This window comes from Mustela nivalis (genome assembly GCF_964662115.1).
Source record: "Mustela nivalis genome assembly, chromosome: X".
NCBI lineage: Eukaryota > Metazoa > Chordata > Mammalia > Carnivora > Mustelidae > Mustela > Mustela nivalis.
The window spans coordinates 43,678,288-43,703,225 of record NC_139040.1 but is presented as its reverse complement, the minus strand read 5'-3'; the positions used below and the strand labels follow the sequence as shown (position 1 = coordinate 43,703,225).

Here is a 24,938-nt window from a genome sequence, read left to right as displayed (position 1 = left end):
GTAAGATCATAATCCTCTGCTTATTTCTAATATTTATTTCATTTACATCAAAAGGCAGATGGCTGTGAAACTAACTTCTGCATATTGTATACTTCTGATCATTGTAAGAAGATATCTGTAGGGCTGGTTTGGAAAGTTTGTAAAGGAAAACAGGGAGTAAAAAGGCTCCTTTTCTCCAAAGACTATGGTATCAAAAACACCACAGATTTACATTAAATGGCGAATATCTGACAATTGGACTTCTCCCTAAAGATTTACTTTACAGATCGTTTTGAAAATACCAACTATTTACATAAAGATGCCTCTTTTTTCAAAATAGAAATTTGAAACAAGCTAGCATGTTTCAAAAGGGATGTTAATGTGTGGAACTCAGAAAATATTTTCTGTGTGATACAGGTGAATATAACCGGGGGTTAAAAATGAGGCTTTTTCATCCTGCAAGAGGAAGCGTTTCTTTCGAAAGTGCAATCTCACAATTATTTTTTTTTTTTTATTTTTTGAGGCATGCTGATTTTTTTAAAGGAAATAAAAGAGAAATTCTTTGGAAGAATTCACTCTATCTCCTGGCCTCTCTTTCTGACAAGTCTTCTGCTCTCACCCCACTCCAGCCCTCATTCTAAATTTCCTAGGGATCTGAATTCAGGAGACGCAATGGCAATGGTGGCGGATGAGGGCGGCCAGCGAAAGGGGAGAGAAACCAGAAGAGTCCAAACTCAAGGTCCGGGGCAGGAGCGGGAGGGGTAGAGGTTGTTGCAGACCCTCCCCGGTAACCGGAGAAGGGTAGACTCCAAGCGCCGGGAGGTGAGGCACTAGCAGGCCCTCAAATTGGAGACGACCAAGCTGAGTGACGAGGCAGTGCGCGGTGCAGCTGAGCAGAAACAGGCGGAGGGGGTTGCCTGTGCGGGTGCGCGAGGCTAGGGTAAGGGGCGGGTATTCCCGCTGCACAAGCCGCTGGAGTTGGGGGGGCGAGCGTTTTGGTGACGCGGGGCCCTCACGTGACCTGGAGCTGCAGAGCGACGCAACCTTCGGTGCAGTCGTCACTCGCGTCTGGGTATCGGTTCCCCGCTGTCCTGCGCTTGACTCCCTGCTGTCCTGCGCTTGACGGGCTGGCATTGGGCCCGAGGAAAGCGGAGCAGGTAAGGGCTCCGGAGCCCGCGCGCCGAGGCCAGGGCGGCTGTGATCGGCCTACCTCGGAGGCCAGCGCAGGGGATCGGCGCAGCGGGTCCCTACCAGCATTTTCCACACCCGGCATTCTGGGGAACATCAGTAGTGGACCCCTGGGGTGGGGGTGCTGGGGCGGCCGGGAGGGCAGCAGAGCAACTAAAAGCGATTGGAAATCACCCCCCGAGTTCTTACAGAAAAATGGTGAACCTCCGGGGCGGGGTGCGGGGGGGAGGTTAGGGGTGAGGGCGGGAGATGCACTTGGGGGTGCCAGGGGGACCCGGGACCCGGAAGGGACCAGGTGGTGGCGGGTCGGCGCCAAGCGCTTGGCCACATTCCGCTCTTTCCACGTCGGCCCTCTGCAGGTCTGCGGGTGTAAGTGTCAAGTGTCGCGGCGGCACACTCACTGCGAGAATCGGGAGAAGGAGGAGGCAGCACGGATAGGCCCAGGTCGGTGCGGGGGACATGTGGGGGGCAGGTGCAGAGCCCAGTTTGAGACCCCCTTTCCATTTACCCCATCTCCTCCCCGCCACCCCGTCCTCCATTTTGGAGCCTGCGGAGCTCGGGGAAAGAATCTTGGGAAAGGAAAAATGGTGGGCTTTGGGGGAGGGGGAAAAGGGAAAAGGAGAGAGCTGGAGGGAGGGGCTCGATTCGGAGGCCTCCTAGAGGACGCCTGAAGCTCCTAAGGTGGGAAAAAAATAAAAACTTACAAAACCTTAGATATCAGAGCTCTGAATTCTGTTGGTCAGTGCACCAAGCATTCAGTCTCTCTCCTTGCCTTTGTCTTACTTGTGTTCAAAGAAAAACAACCAGGAAAAAAAAATCTCATGGCAAATATCCACCAGGAAAACGAAGAAATGGAGCAGCCCATGCAGAATGGAGAGGAAGACCGCCCTTTGGGAGGGGGAGAAGGACACCAACCTGCAGGAAATAATAGACGGGGACAGGCTCGCCGACTTGCCCCTAATTTCCGATGGGCCATACCCAATAGGCAGGTCAATGATGGGATGGGTGGAGATGGAGATGATATGGAAATGTTCATGGAGGAGATGAGAGAAATCAGGAGAAAACTTAGGGAGCTGCAGTTGAGGAATTGTCTGCGTATCCTGATGGGGGAGCTTTCTAATCACCATGACCATCATGATGAATTTTGCCTTATGCCTTGATTCCTGTCATTTTCCATGGGATTAATACTGTGATTCAGCACCGTTTTCTTTTTCCTTGCATTTTCCTGATATCTTTACTGATCCGTTTGCTGTGAACCTTATGTAATTTCCGTGTGTCAGGTGGATTCTGTGTTACCAGATTCCAGTTGAAGATTGCCTTGGCACCCAGTCTAAGTTTCTGTCAACAGTAGAGTTACCCAATTGCATGAAAAAGTGTCAAGTTAATAAAGCAATTAAAAAGCAATCTATACATTTATTATTGTTTCATTTAAAAGCATCTGCATATATTCTGTGACCCCCCCATCAGAATTAAGATATCTCAGATGTTAATTAGGTCCCATTTCTCTATAGTTGGATAATATGTGACTTTTTCCTTTTATTATCTGGAGTTTTAGAAGCAAAAACATTTTCAGGGAGTCCAAATATAGTACAGGTATATAATACTGGTTCAAAAAACTTTGAGTGAACTTTAAGAATTTTCCAGTTTTCATTGAAAGAATAAACCCTCCCTTTATTACAGATATATTTCTTTTATTCATTTTACTATTTTTTAAAAAGATTTTATATGTTTTTACAGAGAGAGAAAAGTAGGGGGAGCAGCAGAAGGAGAGAGGGAAGAAGGCTCTCCACTGAGCAGGAAGCCTGGTGGGGGGGCTCCATCCCAGGATCCTCAGATCAGGACCCGAGCCAAAAGCAGATGCTTAACTGACAGGGCCACCCAGGTGCCCCGAGATACATTCCTTTTAAAAATCGATCTTTTTTGTGAAATGGGGAATAATGCTTGCCTTACAGGGCAGCTGAGTGGAATAAATGAGTTGTGGAACTCTGTTGGGCTGCCTGCTATGTAACTCCATCAGGTACTTGGGAAGGAATAAAGGGAGTTTTCACCTATGCTCTGAAGTCCAAAGGGCAAAAATAGATGGCTTCCACCTTGTCGTTTCTCTGATATTTGCTATACTTCTCCCCTAATTAGTACCATGTAGGTGAAGCATACTTAACCTTCTGGGTTCTGATTCTGTTTCCATTGCTGATATGAGTCCTCAAGGTAATAAAAACCCATTGATTTCTCTTGAGTCCCTGGTAAGCTAAACCTTGCCCCTTTCATTCCTATAGAAGTCTGGAGAATGTCTTTCTCCCCCACCTTTAAAGTTATATTCAAGAGAGTACCATTCCTATGGTTCTTGGTCTTTTGTTGGTTCTTAATAAAATAGCCCTTTTTGGTATTTTTTGCTCTTCCTCTTCAGAGAACTCAGACATGAATGTGTTGGGCCCTAGCTCAAGAGATATATCCAGATGTCCCACCATCGTGTGTCTGGAATTAACATTACTTCAAACCTCCCAAACACAAACAGGCTGAAAGCTTTGTTTTGCCTGTGTTTTACCCTTTGGGGGGATTTTCTCAAAAGAGAATCTGGGCAGACCTATCCAACCAGTTTAACAGACTTACCCAGAAGATACACAAATTACATTAGGCGGACACATTTTTTTTCAGCTGAAACACTCCTGTTTTATCTGTTCCACACCTGAAACATGAAATTGCTTTGTAAGTTCTTAAGAACTATTAAATACTTGGCATTATATTAAATATTTTATTTGGCATTATTTTTAAGTGAGTGCATGCCCTACTTAAGACAACAATTATGTCTTAAACATCCTGGAGCTCAGTTTCTAGTATAGTGCCTGAAATAACGGATACTTAATTATTCATTTTGACTGGTTAACTATAGTGGAGTTAGGAACCCAGCTTAATATTGTTCCTAACGGACTATCCTTAATTAAGTGTACTAAGGCAAGTAGTTACTTGCCTTATTATTACTTTTAATTTCCAGAGAAACATGGCAAGAAAAGTCTCTAAACCAAAATCTGTAATTTCTGGGGCACCTCTCTGGTGCAGTTGGTTAATTGTCCAACTCTTCGTCTCAATTCAGGGCGTGATCTCATGGTCTCAGGATGGAGCTCTGCCTCGGACTCTGACCTCAGCATGGAGTCTGCTTGGATTCTCTTTCTCCCTCTCCCTCCGCTCCTCCTCCTGCTCACTCTCACATGCTCTCTCTCTCTATCTCTCATAAAATAAAATAAGAGATCCACCAAAATTTGTAATTTCTTCTTTAAAAAAAGAAGATTTTACTTATTTTAGAGAGCAAGAGCAAGCCAGGAGGAGAGGCAGAGCGGGACGGTGAGACCCAATGCAGTTTTTTTTTTTTTCTCTCTCTCTTTTTTAAAAAAGATTTTATTTATTTTTTTGACAGACAGAAATCACAAGTAGGCAGAGAGGCAGGCAGAGAGAGAGGGGGAAGCAGACTCCCCGCTGAGCAGAACCCTGGGATCATGACCCGAGCCGAAGGCAGAGGCTTTAACCCACTGAGCCACCCAGGCACCCCCCAATGCAGGGTTTGATCTCACACCACAAGATCATTACCTGAACTAAAACCAAGACTTGGTCATTTAACTGATTGAGCCACGCAGGCACCCCCAAGATTTGTAATTTATTTTTAAAAATCTTTTATATACCCGTATTTATGTAAACACAGACCCCTTACTTGCATCATAATTACCTAGGGAAAATGTTAAAAATGCTGACACTTGGGTGCCCTTCCCACTTTCAACCCCCATTATCACCTCTTGAATCACCTGATCACGAACTACTGTTTTGACAGTTCCTCAGGTGATTCTGACGCATCAGAGTTATGACAACATAGGATAGGGAAATACTAACAGTGATTATGGCATTTTACAAACTGTGATCTAAATTACCTTGCTTATTTGATAATACAATGAATATGCCTTTCTAAAATATAATTCCAAAGATTGCATTAAAAAATCAATATGTATCTATAAACTAGTACTGCTTTTTTAAAAAAAAATTTATTTATTTGGCAGAGAGAAAGAGGGAGTGAGCACAAACAGGGGGAACAGCAGGTGGAGGGAGAAGCAGGCTCCCCACTGAGCTGGGAGCCCAATATGAGACTTGAACCCAGGACCCAGGGATCATGACCTGAGCTGAAGATAGCTGCCTAACTGACTGAGCCACCCAGGTGTCCCTCTAGTACTGCTTTTTATATTTCCAAATATCCTATTAAATTAATGCATTATCATGAATCTATTATTAACAAGTAATAAATTATTAAATAAGCTAGGCATTATCATTTCTGTGCAAGCCTGTGCCCTTTTACACCACTGATTTTATATTAACCTGGAGCTCAGTTTCTAGTATGGCCCCTGATACAGTAAATATTTTATTTTATTTATTATTTTTAAAAAGATTTTATTTATTTGAGAACGAGAGAGAGAGTGTGTGCAAGCACAAGCGGGGGTGGGGAGGAGGGACAGGGAAGAGGGAGAAGCAGATTCCCTCTGAGCAGGGAGCCCCATGCAGGGTTCCATCCCAGGAGTCCGGGATCTTGATCTGAGCTAAAGGCAGATGCTTAACTGACTGAGCCACCAGTTCCCCTATAGTAAATATTTAATAGTAATCATTTAATTATTCCTTTGTTAATTTGATGATTAATATTAAATTACTTAATTGTAATTTATCTAATATAATGTACTAACAATTATTTGATCTATATGGGTGATTTATTTCTTTGCACCCTCATGTTTTAAAAGTTTCTGTGAGGAACATTTAAAAATGTACTACTTCTAGGGGTGCCTGGGTGGCTCAGTGGGTTAAGCCTCTGCCTTCAGCTCAGGTCATGATCTCAGGGTCCTGGGATGGAGCCCCACATCTGGCTCTCTGCTCAGCAGGGAGCCTGCTTCCCCCTCTCTCTCTGCCTGCCTCTCTGCCTACTTGTGATCTCTCTCTCTGTCAAATAAATAAATAAAAACTTTAAAAAAATGTACTACTTCTATAATTTATGTAATACAAGGTCATTATACATATTTGGATTATGCAGAAAATACAAGGAAGAATATAAACAAAACCATAAGTCAGTCAGTTATCCAAGGAAAATACTTGTAAATTTTTTTACTATTATATTTACTTCTGATAAAGTCAGGCTCACAGCCTCTTAAGAGGAATACTTCCTCTTTCAAAGCCCTCTAATGAGACAGTTAGCTTTTTATGTTTATTTTTTCATCTTTCTTCGCTCATCAAAACTAATTGGATCACCTTTGACCAACTTTCAGTTAGCTTCTGTTTTTCAAAACTGTGAAAATAAGTCATCACATTTTAGCAGGTCCACTCTCAGTTGGCAAATTTAGGACCATCGAGTGAATATATTTAATAAAACAGGACAGAACTATTTATCTATGAAACTTAAAAGTCCCATGAGTGGAAAAAGGACTAGCATACATGAATGAAATGGACAAAATCCCATGTCTAATCTCTGTCTCCTTTCCTGACATTCCATATATCATGTAATAAACATGCTGATTTTGATTAGAAGGGCTCCATTTTAAAATTTTCAAGCAATTTGCATGTAATGGAGTATATCATGTATAATCAGTTGTAATGTTTTCTAAGAGATATAAATATACATAACCAAATAAATATGACATCCTTATCAATTCAAAAATCTTAATATTTATTTGTATTTTAAATTTTCTCCCAAATGTTGTTTGAAAACTTACAATTTGTGTGTTTAGAGAATTACTCTTTCCTTGCACAAGCTGACAAAAAATAGTTTAGTTAATTTTGTATGAAGAGAGAAATCCTCAGATGTATGTCAATAATCATTTTCCACAAATGAAAAGAGCTTTATTGTGTTTTGGATTGTAAAATATGCATTCTAAAGTGGCTTTTGTTGTTGTTGCTTTGGAACAGAAGAGAAAATGTATTAAGGAAAAGTTTAAATCTTATTTTCAACATCCTGTTTACTGAGATTACATGAGTATAAATCAATTTTAGGTTTTCATGATTTCCTCTAATAAATACTCCTTACTTTCTAATTATATTAAGCTTTAATTTTTAAAAGGGGAAGCAACTAAATATGTCAATCAAAGGTAGTGAAGAACTTTATGAAAACTGTTGAAAAACAACAATAATAATAAATATCAAATTACTTCTGGATTATCTAGCTAGTAATATAAACCTAGTAGTTAGTACCATGACAATTTCTCATTTCACTTTACTCTGTTCATTGGTAAAATGGAGATGATAATTTCCAGGGCTGCTGTGAGAACCAAAAGAGGTAAAGAGCATGTGAGTGAGCTGTGTTTAACTGCTTCTTATGTTCATCAGCCCATGCATGATACAAGTCCTTCAGATTCCTATTGGTTGTTGGAAGTAGCATCCAAAGTACGTGCCACAAACCAACACTCTTCCTCTGCTGGGGTGAGCCATATACCACCCCCCCCACACACCTTACCCTACCACATCACTATAGATTTCTCTGGATGGCTTAACGTGGCAATATCCCAGTTTGTCTCCTACGGATATGTACATGAAGACTATCTACTTGATTTAGAGGACTAGTTTATGTGGGTACTATCTTAGTGATGCTTGGACCATGGTATATGTATATTTTTAACAAAAAGGCTTTTTTTATTCCAATATGTGTTTGTGGTTTTGTGTGTGTGCAGCCAGTCCTCTCTTCAGATATTCAGATATTAGAGGCTGAGTCTTGTTTTTCATCCATTGTGATGATCTCTGTCATGTGATTAGAGGGCTTAGACCATATTCATTTAGAGCATTAATCATTAATATTGTCCAACCTGTTAATGCTCTGTTCATTTTTTTCAGTCTTTTTCCCTCTATACTTCATTTTCAATTATTTCTATTGCTATGTGTTCATCTTTACTAATCTTTTCTTCTGCAATGTCTAATATGCCTTTAACGAGGTCTAATGTTTTCCATTTCAGACATTGTAGTTTTTAATCTCTAGATGTTTAGTTTGGGTCTCTCATATATTTTTATATTCCATGTCTCTACTAAACATATTAAGACTTTCCTCTAGCTTTTTAGAAAAAAGACTTTATTTATTTATTTGTTTATTTGAGGGAGAGAGCATGAATGGAGTGGAGGAGGGGAGAGGGAGAGGGAAAAGCAGATTCCCCGCTGAGCAGGAAACCCCCGTGGTATTCAATCCCAGGACCCTGACGTCATGACCTGAGCCAAAGGCAGAAGCTTAACAAGCTGAGCCTCCCAGGTGCCCCACAGCTTCTTGAACATATGCAATTCAGTTATAATATCGCTTTTAATGCCCTTGTCTAAGTTTGCCATCTTTTTAATATCTTAGTCAGTTTTGATTGATTTTTCTCCTCATGGTGGGTTAGATTTTCCTGCTTCTTTGCAGGCCTGGGTATTATTTGGATGCCTGACATTGTTAATTTTAATTTTTGAGTGCGGGATGTTTTTGGATCCCTGTAAATATATTGGTTTTTATTCTGGGCGACAGTTAAATTACATGTAAACAGTTTGATATTTTAGGTTCTTGATTTTAATCTTTGTAAGGCTGCACCAGAGTAGTGTTTAGGGTTAATTGTACTCCACTAATGAGGAAAATCCTTCTGAGTACTCTATCTGATGTCCCATGAATTATGAGGTCTTCATGTCTGGCTATTAGGAATGTAACACTATTCCTAAACATGTGTGAACTTAAATTGTTCCCTTTAATCATTTTGGGGTGTTTCTTTTCTTGGCGTGGGGTAGTTTTCTCACAGCCATTTAATGATGAATACTCAGATAATTATTCAGACGAGATTGGGTGGTTCAAGGTTGTATGGCTATAGACTACTCAGATAATTATTCAAATAGGACATTGAGCCGATCATCGGAATTCTTTCTCTGTGAGCTCTTTTCTTTTTGATACTCTGCCCTTCAAACTCTAGCACTTTGGCCTCCCTAGTTCCTAACTTCTTATGTTGATCTATGGTATACCACTGGTTTCTCCCTGGATTTCCATTCCTTGCACTGCAGCCTGAAAACTTTCTCTAGGAAGTAGGCTCGGGCAATAATAAGAATAACCTCATTTGTTCCAGTCTCTTAGGGATCACAGATCTCATTGCCCAGTGTCCACTTGGAGATGAAGCAGATTACCTGAGATTGTATAGCTAGTAAGTTGCAAAACCTACTAGGTTGCAAAACCTAGAGTTGGCCAAAACTGTTGGGCACCAGAATCAGTGCTGTCATGCTCTTAATAAAATAAGTAATAAATCCATCAAATTGATTATTGGAATAGCTGGATGCTGTTAGCTATTCTCTGAAATATAATTTAATTTTTTTGTTTTCTAGATATATTAGTGGCAAATCCTAATCCCATTGTTTCTTCTAAAAGGAATCATACATTCTCTCATATTGAAAAAAACTGAGCATAATGGAGATATCAGGCAACCGATGTTGGAAACCAACAAGGAAAGAAGCAAAGGGAAAAAATGTAGTCTCTGGTACTAAGGACTAGAGAGGTCATCATTGTAAGTCAATCTTTTATAAGAAAGATGAAATTAGGGGGGAACAAAAACTATGAAGAAATAAAAACACAGAGAAAAGCTATCCAGTAGAAAATTAACATCCTTCTCAGCCTATGGGGAGAAGATAGATATTTGTTGAATGAATGAATATTTTATGGGAGAGATAAAAGGTAAGTGGATCCCTTAAATGTTTTTGAACATGGAGACTAAAAAGAGAGGATTTGCAAAATTAGGGAAGCAATATAGCTCAAGTTCCAAGAGTTCAGATGTTGGAACTTGTTAGTACTAGTACTTAAATCTCTGCTCTGTCCCTCACTATTCTAAATAAAAGCAAACCTATAAGATGGTTATGTAAGAGTCACATTGAATATAAGAAGAGAAAGGGTGAACCTAAGAGAATATTGAAAGTAGGACCACACTGAAGCATATAATGATGAAATATCTGAAAACTAGTAATAAAGATAAAATCTTAAAAGAAGCTGGATAAATATGACACAAAATGTGAAGGAAGACAAAGAAAAAATCACTTATCGAAACAGTAAAAGTAAAAAACAGAAAAGTAAAAAATTACTTATCAGAAACAGTGCCGGTGGGGTGCCTAGGTGGCTCAGTTGGTTAAGCATCTGCCTTCTGCTCATGTCATGATCCCAGGGTCCTGCAATTGAGTCCTGCATAGCACTCCTTGCTCAGCAGGAAATCTTCTCCTTCTGCCTGCTGCTCCCCCTGCTTGTGCTCTCTCTGTCTCTCTCTGACAAATAAGTAAATAAAATATTTTTTAAAAGTACAATAGAAAGCCAGAGTACATTGGGAAGATATTTGAAGTGCTAAAAATACTGTCAAACTAAAATTAGATATTCTGTGTAAATATCACAAATGTTTATGAACAAAATAATGAACAAATGCTTTAGTATTCAACAAAGCCTTAAAACAGTTTGTTGCCTGTAAACCAGCAATACAAGAAATATTTTTTAAAATGTACTTAAGACTGAAGGAAAATAATGCCAGAACCTTGAATATGTGCAAAGGACTAAAAAGCACCAAATATATGTGTAAATATATTCTTTCTCTATTTTCAGTATTTGAATTTTTTTTTTAAGATTTTATCTATTTATTTATTTATTTATTTATTTATCAGAGATAGAGCACAAGCAAGGGGAACGGCCGGCAGAGGGAGAAGCAGAAGCCTGGGATCATGACCCGAGCTGAAGGCAGATGTTTAACTGACTGTGCCACCCAGGTGTCCCTTTATATTCAATATTTGAATGATTATTTTAAAAACTGAAATAGTATTAATACAGTGTAGAATATATATATAAAAAATATATGACAAAAATAAATAAAAGACAAGAAAACAGAATATGATTATTGTAAGATTCTTAACATTTATAAATGAAGTACAAAATTATTATTTGGAAGTAGATAGTAATATGTTAGAAATACAGCACGTAAACACCGGGAAACTAGTAAAAATATAACAGCATAATAACAAGCCAATAGAGGAGATAACATACTAAAAATGTTTAAGTAATTCAGACGAAGTCAGGAAAAGAGGAAAAATGTGAAAAAAGAGACACAGTCAAATAGGAAAAAAGAACATAATGTTAAAATTGAACCAAATTCTGTTGAAAATTACATTAAACATAAAGTGTCATGAACACACCAATTAAAAAGCTAATTTGTCTGACCAGATAAAAAGCAAGACCCAAACATATGCACTCTACAAGAAATGGACTTTAAATATAAAGCCACATACAGGCTAAACTCAAAGGATAGAAAAGTATATTCCAAGGAAAACACTAGTCATAAGAAAGGCAGAGTGGTTATACTCATATTAAACAAAGTATATTCAGAACAAGCCATATTACTACAGAAAAACAAAGACATTTTTATGACAGAAGAATTAATTCATCAAAAGTTTATAGATATCCTAAATATGTTGCACCCAATTAATAGATTCAAATGCTCAAAGATAATACTGAAAAGAAAAATAGACAAATCTGCAATTATTGTTGTAGATTTCAATGCTTCTCTCTCAATAATTGTTAGAACAAGTAGATCAAAAAAGATAAGGATATAAAAATCTGAATATCAGCACACAAAAATTTGCACACAAATGTTTATACTAGTTTATAATTGCCAAAACATGAAAGCCACCAAGATGTCCTTCAATAGGTGAATGAATAAACAAAATGTGCTTTCTCCATAAATAGAATATTATTCAGTAATAGAAATACATGAGCTATCAAGCCACAAAAAGACATGGAGGTTACTTTAATGCATATTGTTAAGTGATAGAAACCAATTTGGAAAAGGTCTGCAGTATATGATTCCGACTGTATGACATTCTAGAAAAGGCAAAATTGTGGAGACAGTAAAGAGATCAGTGGTTGCTAAGGACTCAGGGGAAAGAAAGCAAAGTTGAAAAGATGGAGCACAGGGGATTTTTAGGACAGTGAAACTATTCTGTATCCATAATGGTGAATTATACATTTGTTAAAATGAATAATATGTATAATACTGAAGAGTGAACCATAATATAAACTCTGGATTTTAGTTAATAATAATGTATTAGTATTGGTTCATCAATTTTAACAAATGTACCATGCTAATGCAACATGTTAATAATAGTGGAATCTTGGGAGTGGGTAGGATGTATAAGGGTATTCTATACTTTCAATAATATAATAATTTATATTTCTATAAATCTAAAACTGTTCCAAATCCATTAAGGAAAAAAAAAGTTGAACAACACTATTAACTTGACTTAATTGAAATTTATAGAACTATCCACCCAACAACAGCAGAAAAAATATTACTTACAATTGAACATGGAACATTAAATAACATTCAAACGTATTTTTTAAATAAGTTTCAAAAAAATAAGAGGATTAAAATCTTAGAGTGTGGTAACTCTAGGCAACTGAATTAATTTAATAATAAATAACAAAAAATATCAGAAAAATCCTCATATTTGAAAGTTAAACATGATTATAAATAATCCATGGATCAGTGAAGGCCTCACAAACGGAACTATAAAATATTTAGAACAGAGTAATAAACTGAGACACAATACATAAAAGTATGTGGGGTCTAGATGTGTATTCACTAGGACCAAGTGGGGTTTATTCCTGAGATACAAGGCTGATTCAGCATTCAAAAAGCAATTAGTGTAATCCACGAAGTAAAAAAATATTATTGTTTCAATTGACACAGAAAAGCATTTGACAAATGCTTAATTCTGTTAGTTAGGAATAGAGAAAACTTCCTCCACTTTATACAGAATACTGACAAATTATACAGATAAGACTGAACTTAAGGTAAAAGACCTAATGTTGTCTTCCTAAAATAGGCAGCAAGACAAGAATGTTGCTCTCTTCATATTATTCAACCTAGTGCTGAAAGTTCTAACCATTGCAGGAAGGCAAGAAAGTGAAATGAAAGGCATGCAAATTGGTAAAGAAGAAATGGAGGAAGAAAGAAAAGTTTCCCAGGGCACCTTCATGGCTCAGTTGGTTGGGTGTCGGGTTTCGACTCAGGTCATGATCTCGGGGTTGTGGGATTGAGCCCCAGGTTGGCTGTGTGCTTGGCATGGAGGCTGCTTAAGATTCTTTCTCTCTGTACATTGACTTTGTATCCTGCCACTTTGCTGAATTACTGTATGAGTTCTAGTAGTTTGGGGGTGTAGTCTTTTGGGTTTTCCATAGAAAGAATCATGTCATCTGCAAAGAGAGAGTTTGACTTCTTCATTGCCAATTTGGATACATTTAGTTCTCTTTGTTGTCTGATTGCTGTTGCTAGGACTTCTAATACTATGTTGAACAAGAGTGGTGAAAGTGGGCATCCTTGTCTTGTTCCTGATCTCAACTGGAAGGCTGCAAGCTTTTTCCCATTGAGGATGATATTTGCTGTGGGTCTTTCATAGATAGATTTGATGAGGTTCAGGAATGTTCTCTCTATCCCTAGACTTTGAAGCGTTTTAATCAGGAACAGATGCTGGATTTTGTCAAATGCTTTTTCTGCATCAGTTGAGAGGACCATGTGGTTCTTCTCTCTTCTCCTATTAATTTGTTCTATCACATTGATTGATTTGCGAATGTTGAACCATCCTTGTAGCCCAGGGATGAATCCCACCTGATCCTGGACGATAATCTTTTTAATGTGCTGTTGGATCCTGTTGGCTAGGATCCTGTTGAGAATCTTAGCATCCATATTCATCAGTGATAGTGGTCTAAAATTCTCTTTTTGGTGGCAGGATACAAAGTCAATGTACAGAAATCAGTGGCTTTCTTATACACTAACAATGAAAATACAGAAAGGGAAATTAGAGAATCGATTCCATTGACTATAGCACCAAGAACCATAAGATACCTGGGAATAAACCTAACCAAAGAGGTAAAGGATCTGTACTCAAGGAACTACAGAACACTCATGAAAGAAATTGAAGAAGACACAAAAAGATGAAAGACCATTCCATGCTCTTGGATTGGAAGGATAAACATTGTTAAAATGTCTATACTGCCTAGAGCAATCTATACTTTTAATGCCATTCTGATCAAAATTCCACCGGTATTCTTCAAAGAGCTGGAGCAAATAATCCTAAAATTTGTATGGAATCAGAAGAGACCCCGAATCACTAAGGAAATGTTGAAAAACAAAAATAAAGCTGTGGGCATCACGTTACCTGATTTCAAGCTTTACTACAAATCTGTGATCACCAAGACAGCATGGTACTGGCATAAAAACAGACACATAGACCAGTGTAACAGAGTAGAGAGCCCAGATATGCACCCTCTACTCTATGGCCAATTAATCTTCGACAAAACAGGAAAAAATATCCAGTGGAAAAAAGACAGTCTCTTCAATAAATGGTGCTGGGAAAACTGGACAGCTATATGTAGAAGAATGAAACTCGACCATTCTATTACACCATACACAAAGATAAACTCAAAATGGATAAAAGACCTCAACGTGAGACAGGAATCCATCAGAACCCTAGAGGAGAACTTAGGGAGTAATCTCTTCGATATCAGCCACAGCAACTTCTTTCAAGATATGCCTCCAAAGGCAAAGGAAACAAAAGCGAAAATAAACTTTTGGGACTTCATCAAAATCAAAATCTTCTGCACAGCAAAGGAAACAGTCAACAAAACAAAGAGGCAACCCACGGAATGGGAGAAGATATTTGCAAATGACAGTACAGACAAAAGGTTGATATCCAGGATCTATAATGAACTCCTCAAACTCAACACACACGAAACAGGCAAACATATCAAAAAATGGGCAAAAGATATGAACAGACACTTCTCCAATCAAGACATACAAATGGCTATCAGACACATGAAAAAATGTTCATCACTAGCCCTCAGGGAGATTCAAATTAAAACCACATTGAGATATATCACCTCACACAAGTTAGAATGGCAAAAAATTAACAAAACAGGAAACAACATGTGTTGGAGAGGATGTGGAGAAAGGGGAACCCTCTTCCACTGTTGGTGGGAATGCAAGTTGGTGCAGCCTCTTTGGAGAACAGTGTGGAGATTCCTCAAGAAATTAAAAATAGAACTTCCCTATGATCCTGCAATTGCACTCCTGGGTATTTACCCCAAAGATACAGATGTAGTGAAAAGAAGGGCCATCTGTACCCCAATGTTTATAGCAGCAATGGCCACAGTCGCCAAACTGTGGAAAGAACCAAGATGCCCTTCAACGGATGAATGGATAAGGAAGATGTGTTCCCTATACACTATGGAGTATTATGCCTCCATCAGAAAGGATGAATACCCAGCTTTTGTAGCAACATGGATGGGACTGGAAGAGATTATGCTGAGTAAAAGAAGTTAAGCAGAGAGTGTCAATTATCATATGGTTTCACTTATTTGTGGAGCATAACAAATATCATGGAGGACAAGGGGTGTTAGAGAGAAGGGAGTTGGGGTAAAATGGAAGGGGAAGTGAATCATGAGAGACTATGGACTCTGAAAAACAATCTGAGGGGTTTGAAGTGGCGGGGGTGTGGGAGGTTGGGGTACCAGGTGGTGGGTATTATAGAGGGCACGGATTGCATGGAGCACTGGGGGTGGTGAAAAAATAATGAATACTATTTTTCTGAAAATACATAAATTGAAAAAATTAAAAAAAAAAGATTCTTTCTCTCCTCTGCCCTCTGTTCCTCCTTCCCCCCACCTCTACTTCTCTTAAAAAAGGCTTATTGATATAGATATAGATATATAGATATCTATATCTAGATATAGATATGGTTATATATACATTTATATATATTTATACATCTATAAATAAATATACATTTATATGTAGATGTATAAATATAAATCTATAAATGTATATTTATAATATATAATTCTATAATTAGAGATTATATAATCATATATAAATATAGGTTATCTATTTATATTTATATATTTATATTATATTTATATTATAATTTTATAATTAACTATACTATTTTATTAACTATTAATTATTAATATATCCTATATCATCAATATTAATATTAATATCATTTATTATTAATTGTATATAATATATACTAATGTTATTAATCACTAATTATATAATATATAATTATTAATTATAATATACTAATATATACTATATCATTAATTATTTATTATATATTAATGATCATATATTAATGATATATAAAATTATATAGTTATATAATTAATTAATAATTAAATATGATTAAATAATAGTTAATTATATAATTTTATTATATAATTCTATATATATAGAATATAAATATGTATTAAATATAATATATACTTATACATGATATATATTTATACATGTATAAACATATATTATATTTAATATATAATATATATTATTATATAATTATTATTGATTAATTATCATTAATAATATTTAATATTAATTAATCATTATATTATATATGTATATAAACATACATATTTACATTATACATTATGTACACATATAATAATAATATATAATAATATATACATATTTGTATATTATATGCATATATGTATACATATATGTAATAGTATATGCATATTATATGCATATGTGTATACATATATGTATAATATATATGTATATATGATATATATGTAATACATATACATATATGTATAATGGATAATAATACATATATATGTAATATATACATACAATATATGTATAATATATATGTATACATGTATATATTATATATATATATGAATTTATAATATATACTTGTATACATATATATCATAATTTTCTCGTATATTTTATTATATATTATACACTATAAATTTTATATTATATATTTATTATATTATATATAAATATATATATACATGTATATATATTTATACATGTATATTTATACATATACAAATGTATATGTATATATCTAGATATAGATGGACATATCTATAGATACAGATCTTTATATATGTTTATATATTTAGATATATATATTTAGATATATTTATATATGTTTAGATATATCTATTTTGATACATATTTTATATTTATATTTATATTATATATTATAATATATTTATATCATATATTATATATGATATATATTTTATATGATATATGATATATATTTATATTATAATTATATTTATATTTATATATGTAAATATATAACTATAGATATATCTATATCTATATATAGATATAGATGTATCTAGATATCTCTAGAGAGATATAGATATATCTAAATATAGATATATATTTAGATATATAAATATAAAATATGTATCGATATAGATATATCTCTATATATGTAATATATACATGTATATATGTGTAATATATACATGCATACATACATATATCTAGATATATACATATATAGAGATATACATATATCTATTTATAGATATAGATGTCTCTAAATATATATATATATTTAGGTGTATAAATATAAAATATGTATCAATATAGATATATCTAAGTATATACAAATATCTATATCTATAGATATATCTATTATCCATTTATATGTATATATGGATGCATATATACATATATCTATAGAGATATATAGATATATCTATATATCCATTTATATGTATATATGGATGCTATATACATATATCTATAGAGATATATAGATATATCTATATATCTCTAGATATCTATCTATAGAGATATCAATATGTATATACATCTATATCTATATATAGATTTAGATATGTCTAAATATAGATATATATTTAGATATATCTAAATATAAATTATATATATCTATATTTATATACAGATATAGATATTAATACATATACATTTGTATATATTTGTATATGTATTAATATCTATATCTATATATCTCTATCTATCTATCTATATATATACATAAAATCTGTCTCTATTTGCAGGTGATATGATTGCTTATGAGAAAACCTGAAAGAACTTACATTTTGTTATCTTTTTTGTTGTTGCTGCTATCCATTTATCATTTTATTTTTATTTTATTTTCTTATTGACATATTATATAGTATTGGTTTCAGGGGTACAGGTCCGTGATTCTTCTGTCTTTTATTTTTTTAAAGATTTTTAAAATGTATTTATTTGACAGACAGATCAAAAGTAGGCAGAGAGGCAGGCAGAGAGAGAGATGAGGAAGCAGGCTTCACACTAAGCAGAGAGCCTGATGCAGGGCTCAATCCCAGGACCCTGAGATCATGACCTGAGCTGAAGGCAGAGGCTTAACCCACTGAGCCACCCCGGCGCCCCTGTGATTCTTCAGTCTTACACAACACACAGCAGTCACAACACATATCCTCTCCAATGTCCATCACCCAGCCATCCCATCCACCACCCCCCTCCCCTCCAGAAACCCTCAGTTTGTTTCCTGAGATTAAGAGTCTCTTACGGTTTGTCTACCTATCTGGTTTCATCTTGTTTCATTTTTTTCCCTGTCTTCCCCTATGATCCTCTGCCTTGCTTCTTAAATTCCGCATATTAGTGAGATCATATGATAATTGTCTTTCTCTAATTGACTTATTTCACTTAGCATAATACCCTCTATTAGTTCCATCCATATCGTTGCAAAAACTTCCACAAGAATTTGCAAAGGAACATGTTCCAAAGAACATCTTAAAAATAAAATAAAACATTATTTGCTGATGTGTAAAGGATTCATCTACTCTATACAAGTGTCATGAGGCTACTTATGAAATGCTAAGAGGCTTGGTTGTGTTGAGTCTGCACCAGGTTACAGCCCCAAAGGAGTTCATGTTAAGCTAAGGGAAAGCTGAGGGAGCCAGAGAAATCATCCCATGTCACCAGTTTGTACACTGAAGGGTTACAGAAGACTGTCACACACTCTGCCCACCAGGGAATATCCCAAGGATTGGGAGTGTGTATCTGGGGGGTCATATGGTCTGGGTATGAGTCCCATCCTTGCCACTTAAAATTAGCTGTGCTGTGGACAAGCCCTCCAGACTCCATTTCCTCTTGGGTAAGGCAGGCATAAAAATGGTACCTACCTCATAGGCTTGTGGTGAAGATTAGATGATAGAAGAAGAGCACTTAACACAATCCCTGTCACACAGTAAGGAGTATTTACAGTAAAAATTACTTACAACACCTGTACAAAATGAGAAACTTTTAAGTAGATAATGACAAAAATACGCAGAGGCAGAGACAAATAAATCTGCTGTTTCTTTATGTTTTCTGCTCTAATGTCAGATGGTGAGGAGATCCATGGTTTTGTGAGCAAAACCAGAGCCAGCTATTCAGTACCAAAAGGTGATGTTAAGGAACTACATAATCTTCTCCCTTTCAGCATGTTATTTGTTCTTCTGAAAGTGGCAGATGACAACTGAGTTTGAGAATCTTTCATCTTAAAGAGGCTGCCTCTCCTGGAGTTAAGTTGTCCAAAGTTGTTTCCAAACATGAAAGGCCATGCGTGATGCTAAGGTGATGAGGAGCAGAAGAGAAAGAATCAGCTGCAACATGAAACAGTGATAGGGAATCATATCTGACCAACCACCCATTGTGATAGATGGGTAGTTCACTCAAAGAAGGTGCTCTCTTTACTTCGCCAGCATCAGGGAGTTCATCATTTTGTGCTAGAAGAGGAGTCTTCCCACAGCCACAAACCCTTAAGGTTGTTGTCCCCTCTTCACTCAGTCTAAATTCACAGTGATGGGTGATCTGGGCCAGAGGTTTAAAGGGCGTGTGACCAGAGGAGTTCAATGTCTGTTGGCCTGGCAACAGGGGGGCTTCATTATTACCTGCCTGTTGTGTTCACCTTGAAACCTCCCTTATTACCCTAGCACTCAGACCTGCTCCTCAGACTCAGAGCTTTCAGTTCAGCCTTGGGTGGAGGAGCTACTGCTAATTTGACAACAACCTTGTTCACTGGCTGACTTATTTAGTGTTCCTCATTGTGTACTGAAGAATGAGTTGTGATTCTTTCCTGCCAGCACATCAGGAGTGCTGCAGCTTTCATCAGAAGTGTCCAACCACTGCCTTACCACATGCAGTTATTTCTTTCTCGGCTTTACCACAGAGTCTTACTCTTGCTTTGGGTGGATTATGCTGAACATAGGTTCCCCTTGCCTCAGGACCCTTGAGGAGAGATTTCATCCAAGGGCCCTCTTTCCAATCTGCTTCCACAACTGCTCACAGGGAGCAGGGGTAATTTCTCAGGAGCCCTTTGCGCAGCCCTCAATAAAGATAACTCCCCTCTCTTTGCCAGGAGGCCTTAAATTAATTCTTTTAGGATCTTAAAGACCTTAAATTAATTATTTTAGAAAAATAATCTACCCGCATGAACCACCTTACTCTCTGACCAACCCTTTCCATGTCTAAAACTGCTGGACTGAACAAATTTTGTGATTTCATATTCTTGCCCAGAAACAGCCTTCTCCCACAGGTGGATTTTGCCACCTCCCTGCTCTTCTGGATTTTATCCGCTGGGCTCAGAAAAATGCTCACCAGGAAGCATCTAGTGGCATTCTATGGTCCAGGGGGACAGTGCAGTCACTTCCTGACATGGGGCTTTGGCCTCTTTTCCTTCCAGCCTCAGTGGGCCTGGGAAGACAGAAAATGAGTGGTACACTGGAAAGGAAAAGGAAGGGGGACTCATAATTTCTGAGGGTGGATCTGCAGAGAGTTAGGAATCTGGCAGAGCTTTACCATACTAGCAGCGGAGGAGGCAGGAGACTGTGACCTACAGATATTGTTAGGGTCTGTAATCAAAGAAGAGAGACTGATACAAAGCGAAGGTCAAGCAAAGCTTTATTTCACGCCAAGCATCGAGAATCAAACCGACTGGTCAGGGCCACCTCTTGCGAAGAGGTGACCCCTCCCAGCCTCACAGACTTTTATAGAGGTAGTTTAGCTGGGATATACACAGGTGGCCAATGAGATTGCAATACACAGAGAACACTGCACAGTCATGCTAAGTCTGCCACTCACAGAAAAAACTCTGCTAGGTAACACATGGGTGGCCAATTGAATTTCAATTTACCCTAGTAGATATATGTGTGCCCCACTGATTGGATGTTTTCACCTGACCTGACCTGCCCTTGTATCTAGGCTTTGCAAGGAAGTTCCTCTGGGAGGGGCGGGGTCAATCAAAGTTCACTACACAGGATCAATCTAAGTTTACTGTAACAAAATGGCTCCCTCTGATTAAGTAGGCCCTTACAGTGTGAATACATTTAAAGAGCAGCATGATCTGGAGAATGTGGAGAAAAGAAGAAAAATACATACATGTTTCTATTTTTGTTAACTGTGAGTCTGTGTCATTTCTATGTGGTGGAATGAGTACTCTGATGAGTTGGAGGAAGGGCATAAGACAATTACATTTTCATTCAACTGAGTCCTGTAACCTCACACCTGGAATTTAGGGTAAGGGACTGAAGACACTACCCACCCCATTCCTGTGTTTTCTTAGTCCTTTATCTTACCCACTTGTTGTATAAAAGAGTGTTTCTTTGAGCTCCTGATGGATAAACTCAAAACCTAATATTGTGTCTGCTAGATAGCACACCAGAGCAAGAGAAACAGGAGATCTCCTTATGTCCCAATGCCAGACCTCAAATAATAACTCTGTGATGTTCATGTCTCATGGGTCAGTCACTTCACCCTGTCTGCCTTCCTTGGAAAGGCATTTTTGTCATGTGTGTGCTTCCTTGGAAAGGCATTTTTGTCATGTGTGTGCTTCATTGCTATGTGGTAGAGTGATGGCATTGCAAAGAGAAACAGATGGAGACTGAGAGCTTGGTGAATAAACTAACATCTAGAGCATGGGAATCCAGTGCTTTTGTTTCCTGATTTGCCATTCTGGCTGTCAGGCATCTCCCAATTTTCTGTTCCCCTCTCAGGGCACCCCATATTCCTGACTTCTGTCTACATCCCTCTACTCTCACAAAGCATGGGGTCAAAAGGTAGGAAAGGGAGCAAAGAGAGAGAACTCTGGAAAACATACAATTTCTACTCTCTTCCCCTGGAGGAATTGGGGAAAAGAAAGAAAATCATCACCCGATTTTCTCTTGTTCCGTGTGCTGTCATGTTCCCTTACTTCTCCCTGTAAATAACATCAGAGGAGCTCTTGTCCACTGAATCCTTGAAAGATGAGGAATTGTGTAGGGTCAAAAGATATTTCTGTGTATTTTGGGCAGGACCCTGAACTACAGCCATATCTTCTTGGGTCCTGGTGGCAGACTATAATTCATTATTCTGGGATGACCTTGCATTAGTGACCTCACTCTATGCGGCCTTACCTATCAAAGAGGATAAGCATTTTTATCAGCCAGCTAGGTTGGGGCCATAGAATAAAGCCACCCGTGTCCAGAAAATCACTTTGAGTTTATAGAAGGGAACTACTTTTCCATGTAAGTCCAATGAATTATTTTAAGAGTCATACTATAGGTTCACTGGAATTCTTCATTCATTTGCCATATTAAGTTCAGTTCAGTTAAACAAAAATTCATGATTTCCAGGTCCTGGGTGGGCTCTAGAGATATCTGTTGTTATACGGTAGGATATGTTCATGATTAGTATCAGTGGGCTTTGATACCACACAGTCCTGGCTAGGGTCCTGCCTCTGTTACCTACTAGTCTTGTAACATTTGACAAGTTTCTTAAACTCTCTGTACCTTGACCCATAATGATGAAGATCCAAAAATGATGGTAAGAACCTTAAAGGGCTGCTGTGTAGATCAAATATGTCAATGTCAGTGAAGTATTTAGCAAGGTATCTTGCATAGAAATGTAGACTCTTATGGATCTTCACTCTTTATTTAGCTATCCTGATGTTGAAACTACTTTTGGGTCTGGCTATACCTGGTGGTAGTGTAACCAGTGTCTGCATGTTCTACCACTTCAAATGTATTCCTTTTATAAAGGAAGCAAAACCTAAGCAATAAAAGTTGGGTTGAAAATGCAGATTTTGATGAAGTTTATAAGAATGACCCTACTTCAGGTTGTTGAACTGATATGCAGATGGAAAAAGACTTGATGACTTTAAATTCTATAAACCATTTGCATTTATTTAACAAATATTCAAGGTGGAACTAAACTTTGAAGACCAACAACCCTGGATTAGAATAACCATGCTGCCTCCTACCAGGCATGTGACTTTTAAAAATGTATTTAACCTTTATGACCATTAGTAGAGCATGTCTTGGGGGAAGAATGAGCTCTAACAGGGAATACTGACACCTAACTTAAAGAATTGTAATAGTTGTAAGTAGTTAGAGATACAATATGCAAAGTTCCTAATATGATGTCTGACCAGTAATAGGCCCTTGAAGTGTTAGTTTTCTTTGCACCCCACTTCCTAGCTTTTACTTTTGAGGTGACTTTAACCAAAACTACATTGTCCTAACCAGCATAAATGTGTCTGTCCTAAGTGGCTTCTGAAAATGTGATGATAGGAAGGAAAATAAACTCGTAGAGACCCACAATATGTGTAAGAATCAATGCCACTTCTGTGTTGTAGAGTTGTTTTATGGAGGTGGGATAGGTAAAAACTTGTTTTCTCATTTTCTTTTTTTTGAAGGTTTTATTTATTTATTTTAGAGAGAGAGTGAGGGAGATAGAGAGCGCAGGCAGGGGGAGGGGCAAAGGGAGAGGGAGAAGCAGACTACCTGCTGAGCAGGGACCCCTACACGGGGCTCCATCCTTGGACCCCGGGATCATGATCTGAGCAAAAGCAGACACTTAACAGACTGAGCCACCCAGGTATCCCAACTTTTCTTATTTTCATAAAATCAATATACCTTTACTAACCTCTTTTGGCCTCTTGGAGAGTTAACATCAGGGGTGCACACAAACTGGGTATCTGGATTCATCTTGTCACTCAGTAAAGACAAATTCCCAGAAAAGCACAAAGAAGGATGAAGGATCTTCTGAAGAACACTATGGAGCAAAAAGAAGGAACTGTTGACTGACTATTTTCTGCATGATGTTAGTTAAGTTTGCACCTTCTCCTGGGTACTGATTCAGTTTTAGAGCATGAGATTTGAATTGATCTTCCAGAAAGTCAAATTTAAGTATAAACTATATAACTTCCTCTTCCTAAGCGTTCATATTATCACTTGATTATCACATTCTAGCATTACTGGAAAATTGGGTGAATTAAATTGACTTATAAAAAATTTTGCGATATTTCTGAGGCAGAGGGAAAAAAGTACTGACAATGGTTATTTTTAATTCTTTATTTAAATTCAATTTAGTTAACTTCTATTGTATTATTAGCTTCAGAGTAGAATTTAATTATTCATCAGCAGCATAAAACACCCAGTGCTCATTACATCAAGTGCTTTCTCTAATGCCCATCACACAATTATCCTTTTCCCACCCACCTCCACCAACACTCCGTTTGTTTCCTAGAGTTCAGCGTCTCTTATTGTTTGCCTCCATTTTCATCTTATTTTATTTTTCTTTCCCTTCTCCTACGTTTATCTGTTTTGTTTCTTAAATTCTGTATATAAAGAAGATTCGGTGTATATATGTATAGATACAATGGAATATCACTCAGCCATCAAAATGAATAAAAATCTTATCATTTACAATGCCATGGATGGAACTAGAGGGTATTATGCTAAGTGAAATAAATTGGTAAGAGAAAGACAAATACCCTTCAGTGGTTCTTAACACTTCTGCCTGGAAGGGAAGTGACATGTGACACCGTAGACAGACTTTTTAGCCCAAGGGCAGAGTTTAATCACCATCATCTTACTCAGCAAGAAGGGGTTGTTGAGTACATACTCATGAGGACAGAATACTGGGGAAGTATTAATCTATTACCTTCTAAAT

The 24,938-nt window shown here is 37.1% G+C and overlaps 1 protein-coding gene across 3 annotated transcripts; it reads left to right on the top strand.

Moving 5' to 3' along the window:
• Positions 1-689: 689 nt before the first annotated feature.
• On the top strand, positions 690-2,571 carry BEX3 (brain expressed X-linked 3). 3 transcript variants are annotated; one of them, XM_082718472.1, is made up of 3 exons: positions 690-1,136; positions 1,527-1,611; positions 2,007-2,571. In XM_082718472.1, the coding sequence occupies exon 3, from the start codon at positions 2,019-2,021 to the stop codon at positions 2,325-2,327; it is 309 nt and encodes a 102-aa protein (XP_082574598.1). In that variant the 5' UTR covers positions 690-1,136; positions 1,527-1,611; positions 2,007-2,018; the 3' UTR covers positions 2,328-2,571. The 3 variants fall into 3 exon arrangements, with proteins under 3 accessions (XP_082574598.1, XP_082574596.1, XP_082574597.1); XM_082718470.1 differs by having other exon boundaries at positions 692-1,136; positions 1,963-2,571; XM_082718471.1 differs by lacking the exon at positions 690-1,136 and having other exon boundaries at positions 1,517-1,611; positions 1,963-2,571.
• Positions 2,572-24,938: the final 22,367 nt, after the last annotated feature.